We start from the raw sequence: 12206 nt of genomic DNA, 5'->3' as shown, positions 1-12206 counted from the left end.
CTAGCTAATAAGGGGCAGAAACAGTTGGACAGCATGCCAGGGAGCATTGCTGTTTGTGGGAAATATGTAAAACTGCTGGAAGAATGAAAGAGAAAATAAAATCCAACTAAAATCAAACTGTTTACATCAGCATACACCAAACATTTTTCAGTGGGTTACTCACAGAAAAAAATAAATTTAAAAAAATTTAAAATGTCCAGTTTTAGTAAGTTCCAGGAACCAGACTTTTATGATGAATAGAGGGGAGTGATTAACAGTTCTTCCTTTCTTTGACCATTCAAAACATTTTTTGAGGATAGCAGAGTATCAAAAAGGCCCCCTGTGTACGTGTTTGTGTGTTTATGTATTACATATGCTATCTACACACACACATTAGTGTCTATATAATGTTTCAGAATTTTCTTTTAATTTTGATTAGAAACAATAGCAGCCTTGTTGATTACTATTTAAGTAGCACCATTGTGGTTCATGTTTCACAACGCATAGTAAAAGCAAACTCTTTAGTCCAAAGAGCTTACTATGTAACTAGATAGAAAACACAAAATACAGTACACCCACAGGAAGTTACTCTCCATAGCCAACACAGTTTTAAACATGGCTTTGTACGGGATGTAGACAGAAAAAGTTTTATTTAGGGACATGGTAGGTGGTTTACATAAAATAAAGGTTACAAGGTTGCTTGGTACAGATTGACCATGTCTAGTAGAAAAAATATGTTGCGTTTTTAAAAACACGTTAGCTAACCATGTTTTAACTAACACAATTTTAAACAGGGCAATTTATGTTTTAAAACATGCTAACTGGTTGTGATCAACCCTAGGAGTTGATCACAACCTGATAACACATTTTTAAAGATGACTTCATAGCTTTTAAAGCCAGAAGGGACCATTATGGTCATCTAGACTGACCTGCTTCATAACACAGGCCTGTGACACTCTGTGTCCCAAAATGACACTCTGCATCCCATATTCACCATTGGTGATATAATTATATGTTTTGTCCAAAGTATGCTTGTGAGGTATCATTTTAAAGTCTTAATCTGTTGAACATTAATATCCTGTTAAGCTGTATGTGCTACCGCTGTATATGAAGTTATGAAGTTTTGCTATGTATGTGCCACTGAAACATGTTGTGAGGTTGGGAACACCCAACAATCAGCCTTTCAGGTACAGTAACTCCTCTCACTTAACATCATCCCGATTAACACTGTTTCGTTGTTCTGTTGCTGATCTATTAGCGAACATACTCATTTAAAGTTGTGCAATGTTTGCTTATAACGTTGTTTGGCTGCAGCCTGCTAGTGGGTAGGGGCTTGGAACCAGGGTGGGCTGGCAGCCCCATCAGTTCCCCTTCACCCCACCAGCGAGCCCTGTGGATCAGCAACTCCCCCCTCCCGCCCCGCACCTCCTGCCCATAACAATCAGCTGTTTCACGGCATTCAGGAGGCTTGGGGGGTGGGGAGGAACAAGGATGCAGTGTGCAGCCTCCCCCATCCCTCCCCATGCCTCCTGCCCGCAGCAATCACCTGTTTCGTGGCATTCAGGAGGCTGGGGGGGGAGGGGAGGAGCAAGGGACGCAGCACGCTTCGGGGGGAGGGGGTTGAGTGGGTAGAGTGGGGGCGGGCCTGGGGCAGAGCCAGGGGTTGAGCACCCCCCAGCACTTTGGAAAGTTGGTGCAGCAGTGCATGCGCCGTCCGGAGGACGGAGTGGTGCACTCCAGTGGGATAGCATGGGTTCATCATCATTTTCAGTTTCTGCAGGAAAGTGTTTGCAGCCGCTGCTGTGCATCAATTTGTCTCCTTCCTTCTACCTCTCTCAGTGCTGCCGTGTAAAGTGTGTGACTACATTAACAACGTGTTAACCCTTGAGGGCTCAGCCGGGTACTAGTTCATCATTTAGCAGCAAGACATTCCCTGGGAAATATCCCACCTGATATCAGCACGGTTGCTTTAGGAGAACCTCAGGGAGCTTATGACCAGGTCCCCAGGCAATCCTCTGATTAGAACTTGTTTAAAACTTATACTGTATATGTATATAATTTCTGTCTGGTGAAAAAAATTTCCCTGGAACCTAACCCACCCCACTCCCTATTTACATTAATTCTTATGGGGAAATTGTATTAGCTTAACATCGTTTCACTTAAAGTCGCATTTTTCAAGAACATAACTACAACATTAAGTGAGGAGTTACTGTACAATGATAAAAAGGCCAAATGGCCCATTCAGAAGAATACAAACACTCACAAGGATTACACCAGGAACTGTGAACAATGGAAACCTCTCAGAGATAGCACTCCACAATGGGAACTGTTTGACTCAGATCACAGCAAAAGATCTTTTCAGCAAGATGGAAGAAGCTATAAAAGGGGGAAGTGACATCACCACTCGGCCTCACTCCCCACACAAGGGAACACCTGGAAACACATGACGGACAATGATTGAACTGGGGGAAGTGCTGGTCCCAGGAGGGAAAGAAGGAAGCCTGACTGTGTATGGAAGTTTGGTGGACTGTTTGTACTATTTAAGAGGGTGTACTATTTAACTGCTTGAGTCAAATCCAATCCAGTTTAGAGAATTTAGATTGCACTCTTGTTTTATTTCTTATGGTAATCTGTTTTGACCGGTTTGCTATTACTTATAATCACTTAAAATCTATCTTTCTGTAGTTAATAAATCTATCTTATATTTTACCTAGAAACAGTGTGGTTTGAGCGACGTGCTTGGGGAAAAATCTCAGCTCAGCTAACAAAGGCTTGTGCATTGTCCTCTCCACTTTGAGGGAGGGTCAGACTGGGTAATAACTCATACACTGGTGAGGTTTTTGACTAGAGCAAGATGGTACAGCTCTGGGGTCCTAGGCTGTGGAGCTGGAGGGTGAGATGGCTGGAATCGTTCTATTATTAGTTCATGTGTGGTGGTGGAGAAGTCCTCATGTAACTGCAGCTGGGTGTGTCCCTGCCTATGTAAAGGTTTGTACAAGTGCAGGACCAGGAGCGGTCTGCAGCTTGTCACAGCAGCATAGTGTGAGAGGGAGCCCAAGCTGGTGAGACAGAGGGTTCAGCAGTACCCCAGTTCCAGGCTGCACTCCCGGGGGTGGAGGGAACTCATCACAAGGCTATAGAAACTTACCCTGTGTTTTCTGCATCAAACCCATCACCTCTTTTTGTGCTATAGCACAGAGGTTCTCAACCTTTTTCTTTCTGAGGCCCCTCCAAAATGCTATAAAAATTCCATGGCCACCTGTGCCACAATAACTGGTTTTCTGCATATAAAAGCCAGGGTCAGCATTACTGGGTAGCACGCAGGGCAATTGCCTGGGGCCCCATGCCACAGGGACCCCACGAAACTACACTGCTCAGTCTTCTGCTTCAACCCCGGATGGCGGGGCTCTGGGCTTCAGCCCTATGCGATGGGGCTTTGGCTTTCTGCCCTGGGCCCCAGCGAGTCTAATGCTGGTCCTGCTTTGAGGCCCCCATGAAACCTGCTCTAGGCCCCCTAGGCGACCCCAGACCCCAGTTGAGAACCACTACTATAGCATCTCTGTTAGAAAGATACCCAATCTTGACTTAAACTGCAAGTGATGGAGAATTCCTCTTGTCTGATGCCCTATTCCTTTTCTTCCAGTCATGCCAATAACCTAGATTATAAATTCCTCAATGCAAGGATTGTGTCTTTACAGAGAAAATAACATGGTATTTACACATCAGGTGCTATGTAAAAGTGTTAAATAACAATAGTTTATACGCAGTTGTGGCAGCACGTATAGAAGTATGCAAGGAAGGCTTAGTTTTTTGGGGGTTTTTTTTGGGAAAGCGTAGCATGAGTTTCTTCCTGCTTCATGCCAATGAGTGCCTGTCATTTATGGTAAGATTCAACTGGAATGCTGAAGGTTGGTTGCAGTATTAGGGCCCTGTTCTGCTGCCATTCCACAACTAGAATTGCCACAGAGATGGCTCATCACAGAGTTTCTAGGTTATCATTCCAGACTGCAACGCAGAAGGAGGCCCACATGTCAAATTTACATTGTGGGTTATATTTTACCATGGGGATTGAGCCCTTCCATTCCATTACTATTACTGGGAGTTGTGTCTGAATCTTAGCGCACCATGCTAAAAATGTACCCTATGGCGTAAACATATTTTTCTCTTATAGACTAAGAGCGGATTATAGTCAGATGTAAAATAACTGTCAGTTACACTCAAACTGCCTGGAAGAATTAGAAGAAAGGTCCTAAACAACAAAGCTGTTGCCCACGGGCCAGTGGCAATATCCCCTTCCTTTGTGTGATCCACTGACTCACGGTTTTAAAGACCTTTGGCTAACAGGTTTCTGGTAAATTTTTCACACATTGCTGCATGGGGCCAGCAGTACTAGGGCACTTATTGGCCGCATCATGAGCTGTGCCAGGATAAGAACAACTCCTACTACACAGGCATGAATGAGTTCCTTGGCCAGAAGATATTGTCCCAACACAGGACCTTGCATAAACAAGTGTATGTGGGAGCTAAACTGAACAAAAATGGAAGGATTCTCAGGGCTACATCAGGGAGGGCAAGGACTTCAAGAAAAACAAAAATAAACTGTCAACTTTTACAATTAAAAATAATAATTAGTTCAGAGTGCCTTTGTCTGTACCTATCCTGTTCAAAAGTAACAAAAAAGAGAATGAGAAATGAGAAACTATTCCCGAATGTATACATTATAAAAAAAGGAACCATGTGAGTACAGAGCCACTGTATGAACAAGTGTTAGCTTGTGCCAATGAAAATTTGAATTTGCTTATTATGCAGAAATATTCAGAATCATGAAAGTCATAGCTGCAATACATTTTTGCAATGTATTAGTAATTTAATTTAGGCTATTTTAAGCTGCAATGATGTGTGATTTAGCAGCCTTTACCATTTTTTTAATTTTACATACCTAACAGTTAAAAGGATATTTTAATGCACAAAGGAATGTTTGGTAAGAATATGTTATTCCAAATCCATTTTTTAAAAGGGACAATATCAACCTTTACAGGATTTAAAATGTACCTTCCTTAAACAATGGTAAAATCATAACTAGCATCCTTGAAGGATGCCTTTTAGCTATTTTAGAACTCTTACTTAAAAAACAAACACATTGGGTTTTTACCAGTTTCAGCATAGATTAACATTTCTTTTCACTGAAGACCAAAACATAAAAAAAAAAAAAAAAAGACAAATTCCAGAGTCTTTTAAAAATACACTTTTATGCATTGCTCTCCAGGAACATGGCATGGAGTTACCTGGTTATTATCCTTTATGGAAGACAGGTGTCAGGAATTAAATAGGTTGATGGTATCCATTTAAGGCAAGAAGATTTTTTTTTTAAATACTAAAGAAAATCTAAAGCAGGGGTCAGCAACCTTTGGCATGTGGCCCATCAGGGTACTCCGCTGGCAGGCCGTGAGACATTTTGTTTACGTTGACCGTCCGCAGGCACGGCCCCCCGCAGCCCCCAGTGGCTATGGTTCGCCATGCTGGCCGCCGCTTCCCATTGGCTGGGAACGGTAAACTGCGGCCACTGGGCAGTGCAGGGGGCCATGCCTCCAGACGGTCAATGTAAACAAAATGTCTCGCAGCCCACCAGCGGATTACCCTGATGGGTCACGTGCCGAAAGTTGCCAACCCCTGGTCTAGAGCACCCATTGTGCAGAATTTCAGTATTAGCTAAAGCTGACAGTAGATGAGGGTGGGGAAAACTATGCTTTAATTATGAACTGGAGAGGGTAGTCAACTGAAGCAAGAGCAAAAGGGAGTAGAGGTGAGCATCTCAAAGTTGGGCTCCCCTTGATAATATCTTACAGAAGAAAAATTACTTTCTGTGCATCAAGCTGAAAGGTGTCTGCAAAGAGATATTGAATACAGCTCCCTAGATCTCCTTGGATGCAAGAATTTATAGGGCTGAAACACCTTCCAGTTCTTCAGAGGTAGAGTGGAATAGATCATCCACTCTGAGAGGGAACTCTGACTCCAAATGCAAAATTTCCTGATCCCCACAAAGATACCCTGTGTAGCAGATGATTTAGGCTTCAGTACATAGGGTCCCGAGAATAGTTTGCAGAGAATAAAAATCCCAGTTCCTTTAACATAGCCAAGTGGAACAACAGATTAAATAAATGCAGTGTACTTGCTCCTGGTAGCACTGCAATGGGTATCTGCTGTGTGATGGTTCTCATATTTTAAACATGTATATGGTGGTGGTGATAGCAATAGTAGGGACCTACATTAAAGTAAAAATCACAGTTCCTTTAGTATAGCTACAGAAACTAAGCCTTCCATGACTCTAGACAAGCACAGCCTAATTCTTACTCATGAAAGAAAATAAATGTCCTTGAACCTGCCTCTTCCCTGCCACCCAAACTTTCAGTCTCTGCTATCTCCACAGGCTGGTCAGCTCCTTGGAAGCCAGTGACTGGTCACCCTGTCCGACAAGTTCAAACTGAAGAGGGAACCTCTGATCTAGACTGTTAAATGAGCAGGAGCAGAAAATTAAAGCTTTACAACTCCATTGTACGTGCTACCAAATGAGGCATGACAAAACTCTGGTATAGTTTTAGAACAATAATAATGCAAATATAATCAAATCACCATTCAAAATTGGAAGCAAAATGGGAGGAACAGAAAGGGAATAATCCATGTTTTTAAAATGCTTGGATTAAAACATATACCGTAACAATTAAAATTCACAGATTATATCTATTCTGAAAAAAGAGAACGTGAGCCATAAATATTTCCATCTTTCACGATGCCTTTCAGGACGGTCTTGGAAGTGTAACATGATTGACCTTATCTACTATTAAACACTAAAAATTGGGGGAAAAAACACCTTCTAAACAAAACATCATTAAATGTTTAGTAAAGTGCTCATTTGACAGTCTCAGTTCAACAGTACAGCTTCAGTCCAAAGGACCCTCAAGCTCGGTGGAAAACCAAAGAAATCTGTAACAATTTCAGTACGGTCCATCCATCATCGTCAATGTTTTCTACGCACAAAAGGAAACTGGGAAACCCCTTTTTCTTGACAAAACTATGATTAAAAAAAAAACCTACACAGATCATTGAAAAACTTAATATCATCTGTCTCCTGAACAAGGACTGGGCTCTGCAGGCACAAAGACCATGGTGTTTCCACAGCTATCCACAACGGAAAGCCTATTTGAGTGTGGGCAGAGATCTTTTTGGTGGAAAAAAAAAAGCAACAGTGAAATTATCATTTATCCACATCTATTCCCATTTGCTCATCAAAATAAGAAATGTAAATTAAAGACAGACAGAAGACCAATGACTTGCTGTGTAACTTTTTCAAATCACACAACCTTTCTCTGCTTAGTTTCCCCATATGCAGAATGGGAGTAACACTTATTCAACTTTGTAAATCACTTTCAAATCTTCAGATAAAAAAGTACAAAAAGACAAATATTCCCTACCCTGTAAATTTTCTGTTTTTGAAATCTTCTGTACCAGATCAGATGCTTGGATTAGTGGCCTTAATACAGATTTTTAAGGTGATCTTCTGGGCACCAGCCTGCATCTTTGCCAAAATTATGAAATAGATGTGCACGCTTTCACAGATATGGTCTTTGGCAAACAGTTGCTGCAGACAGGCACTAATACCTCCTATATATACCCAAATATATGAGCTGCCTTGGGAGGTCACAAGAGGAGGTGATCAGAATTTTTTTTGACAAATGCAGATTTGTGGAATTTGAAATGTTTTGTGAAAATACTTCAAGTTCAATCAATTTTCGTCCCTGCCTCCATCCCTACCAGCTCACTAAGTAGTATTTCTGTATATTTCTAGAGGACTTATATTTCAATATCTTGGTACCAATAAATTTTCTGACTGCAGAAGATTTTCTGTAGTACATTTAACGTCTCAAAAAACCTTACCTCTCCAAAGGCTCCTCTACCAATCACCTTCAAGATTTCAAAATCTTCTTTATGTAGTCGCATCTGTTTCACCTTAGATGTAAAAGGTTTGGCTGAAACAAAGGAAAATGTCAATCATTAAAAAAAAGGTAACATTAATAAAATAAAATATTAAGTTATAAGAGACCTGAAAATAATAGAACATTTTTCTTATATACATCTATTCCCTAAAGTAATATTACAAAATATAAAGCTGAAACTAATGACCAATAAGAGCTAAGCCAAACTTTCTGTCTGCTCTGAAAGGAATTTTATGGCGTACATATTTTTTACAGATAGAATCAAGCTGCCTATATCCTTCTATATTTCTTATAAATCCACACGATGATTTTCAATATAGTAGGTTTCCAAGTGTTATAGATTGGTATGTCTGGTTGTGAAAGTACAGTATGGTAAAATTATGACATCACTCTGGACAGAAATATGCTAACTTCTACACCAGCTCAATATTAATGATCAATATTTTACTCCAAGGAAAATTAAAGTGCTGATGAAAAGGTGCTGGACTGATAGCACTGTCCCAAGAAGATATATCAATCAATACATACTTCCTGAGAGATCACTACTTTATGTGCAAGGGTTACTAAATTAACCTTTAACCCTTGGTTCAGTATGTTTGCTTGGGGTTTTTTGCTTTGACCTCCATTTCCCTCCAAAAATCTTTTTCTAAGCCATATATTTTTACTCTATATTTTATTTTAATTTGGTGACCAAACTTGAACGAAACATTCCACACACAGGTAATTCTAGTGTTATATATAATATTTTCTGTATTTTTTCCAGAGTCAAGTTTATAATAAACAGCAGACTTTCTCCAAAAGAAAATTCGGTGAACTGAAATGTTTTAGAAATAAATATTTTAAAACCATTTAGATCCCAAATGATTAAGAGCATACGTGCAGACAAACATTACAAATATATTTAAAAACCATTATCTAGTATGCCTCAACCCTTATTTATAATTTTGCAAGTTTTAATTATGTAACAGCACCTACGGCTATGGAAAGGCAGGGTAAACACAGTCATGAGAATGAAGTAAAAATGACTATTTTAAATCAAGTTTACCTTAAGTTATGTGCCAAGACTCATGTTTAGAATTCTGCATTGCCCCTCTTAAGTTGAGCTCAGCATTAACACAAAGAGAATGCAGGGAAACATTTTGGTCTGCATTCTTGTTTGAAATTTACTCTTCCAAGAGAAACACAGAAGTCTAACTTCACGTCTTGACAGGTAATAATAGGCCAGCCTATTTATCCCCTACATCCATATGCAGAGGGGATCCTCTGCATGTGGAACACCTCCTTTCTAACTTGGAGTGCTAAACTCTCTCCCCCAAATCCCAGGGGCAATAAAATGAAAAGGTAAATTCTCAGGATGCATTGCTAAGAGCCATGGAACCCTCCAACTGAAGGACAACGCCCTACCAAATAAAAGTTCTGGGGAAAATTCCTTGGAGGGGAACTTCATTGACCCACTGACATTTAAACGGTTTCAGAGTAGCAGCCGTGTTAGTCTGTATCTGCAAAAAGAAAAGGAGTACTTGTGGCACCTTAGAGACTAACAAATTTATTTGAGCATAAGCTTTCGTGAGCTACAGCTCACTTCATCGGATGCATTCAGATGAAGTGAGTTGTAGCTCACGAAAGCTTATGCTCAAATAAATTTGTTAGTCTCTAAGGTGCCACAAGTACTCCTTTTCTTTTGACATTTAAACACTCATCATCTTCAAAGGACTTTATAAATATTAGTGTTACGATTCCTCAAGTCTTTAAAAGCTGAACCCCAATTCAGGATTATGAAATCAGAAGAATTTTAGGAAATCTGATACTGTCTTTCTTTCAGTCCCACACCTTGTCAATGGCCTACCCATCTAATTTTTACATCTTCCGCACCCAAATCTGGCTAGCCATCTGCATGTCCTCAGGGAGACATGAGCCAGGTCTCTGAGAAACATTATGTAAATGAATTAACTTATTAAGGTAAAAACAAAAACCTTGTTTTGAAACATTTTGTTTTATAAAGCAATTATTTGACATTCTTATCAATTCATACAATGTAAATCCTATTACTAATGCAGGATCTATTATTTAAGAGGAGGAAGGGTGATCTAGAATATAGGGAACTGGAATGGGATTCAGGAGAAGTAGGTTCAATTCCCGGCTCCACCACAGACTTATGTGATCTTGGATTAGTCATTTAAGATACTTTGATCTAGATTCTCAAAAGGACTTAGACACTGGGTCCCACTGTGATTCACAACCCCACCCTCTGCCCCTAAGCTGCCACCGAACCCTGTAGGGAACTAAACTCACTCAACTCAGAACTCACCTACCAGACTGGACACCATATAAAAACTCTCACAAAACTTCCAGAGGACCTCCCTCATAACTTTTAGGGTACTCACCTGGAATCTGGGAGATCCTTGGTGCAAGTCCCCACTCTGCCTGATGCAAAGAAGGGATCTGAACAGGGATCTACCACCTCTCAGGAGAGTGCTCTAACCACCGGGCTACAGGATATTCTCCCTCAATCTGTCCTATTTAGGCTGTTCCACTGTGGATAAATAATGAAAGAATCACTTGGCTAGAGAGAGATTGAGTAAGCATGAGAATGACCCTGTAGCTTGCTGATTAAAGCAGTCTCCTGGGTAGTGAGATACCCAGAATTCAGTTCCCCTGCTCCCCTATTTGAATTATTCATCCATAGTGGAACTGTTTCAACAAGAGAGACTAACAGACCTCCCACCCCCCATCAGAATATCCCATAGCTCAGTGATTAGAGCACTCACCTAAGAAGTGGCAGATCCCTGTTCAAATCCTGCTCAGGTGGAAGGGGACTTTAACTGAGGGTCTCCCTAACTACTGAGGCACCCATCATGCTGGCTTTTGTGAATCCCATTCTTAGGCACCGATTTCTCCCCCATTCAATGTATAAGGAGCTTAGGCATCTAACTCAATCTTCATGAATCCCAGTGATTTTCACGTGCCTAAATGTCAGGCATGGTGACACTGATCACCACCACACTTACATTTCTTTGAGAATCTAGTTCCTCATGCCCCAGTTTTGCTTCTGTAAAATGGGTTTAGCACCTCCATACCCAAGTAGTCCCCTACCTTACAAGTGTGTCAAGAGGATAATGAGATGCCTACATACTAGAATGACAAGGACCACACAAGTACCTGAACAGAGAGGGGGAAATGGCACGTTCCTCCAAATCAGATAAGCTATCTTAGTTGTACGCATACAGGGTGTGAACATGCAGATAGGTGGGCATGTAAAAATGATGGTTAAGATTGAAAAGGGACATTTGAAAATGTGGCCATAAAAATCTTTTCAGATTGATTTAATGGGATACTGTGTGCATTAAAGGGCATGTGTGGGCAGATTCATTTGCAGGATCAGGGACTAGAACTGTGAAAAGAGTTTCTAAGTGGAAACAGTAATTGCTTCTTCACTACAACAGCAACAATGGTACAACAGGTACCACTGGATTCTCCTGGCATTAAAATGAATTTGGATTCTCCTGGCATTAAAAGTTCTGGCTTTCTGAAAGAGATTTTTTTAAAAAAATAAAGCACTGGTATGAATCAATCTAGATGGAAAACAAATATTCAAGTGTCCGGCTAATCATTTCATTTTATTTAAAATTAAGACAGATAGAGATTATACACATATAAAAACGTGCTCCAGGGCTTTACAAAATCCCTCTCCAAAATGAAGTTGCACAAAACGATAAGCTAAGAAATTCGGTTTTAAATACTTCTTCTTGAGAAAAAACAGACACAAACTTCAACCGAATGAAAAGTCACAATTCTGAGATTTGATAAATAAGTGAGACAATTAAATTCATAAGTGCTCCAAATGTTATCGGATAAACAGGACACAGACCTGTTAATAAAATTAGCTTGTTCAAAGAAGAGAAGCTCCCACTGTATTCAACAAGTAAACTGATGTCCTTGCACAATATCAGTGAAAGCATACCGCAATGAGTGTCTTGTTACAGAACATAATAGATATTATAGGGATCCATGAACCCATAGCAGAACAGACTTTAAAATGTGACTCTATTACAATGACAACATCAGCAACTTCTAACTAAAATTCAAACCATTCAACTTCAAATGCAGTTTAAAGTTTCAATCCGAGAAAGTTCTCCACAAAGCACTTAGTTAGGCTCTGATATTAAGGCTTTGGCATTAGATATAGGTAATTTCATAGCCTCATAAAATTTCTTATCAAACTGGAGTGATTTTCAC

General features: G+C 40.2%; 1 protein-coding gene across 7 annotated transcripts in view; it reads right to left on the bottom strand.

The window, feature by feature from the left end:
• The window catches only part of CDC42BPA (CDC42 binding protein kinase alpha), a 322264-nt gene that overhangs the window by 212824 nt on the left and 97234 nt on the right, over nt 1-12206 (bottom strand). For all 7 annotated transcript variants that reach the window (XM_073338668.2, XM_073338662.2, XM_073338664.2 and 4 more), the window contains exon 2: nt 7912-8003. In XM_073338668.2, the coding sequence (XP_073194769.1) occupies nt 7912-8003 (92 nt within the window). The remainder of the gene's footprint in view (nt 1-7911; nt 8004-12206) is intronic.

The sequence above is a fragment of the Lepidochelys kempii genome, chromosome 3, assembly GCF_965140285.1.
Source record: "Lepidochelys kempii isolate rLepKem1 chromosome 3, rLepKem1.hap1, whole genome shotgun sequence".
Classification (NCBI taxonomy): domain Eukaryota; kingdom Metazoa; phylum Chordata; order Testudines; family Cheloniidae; genus Lepidochelys; species Lepidochelys kempii.
This window is presented reverse-complemented; position numbering and strand designations above follow the sequence as displayed.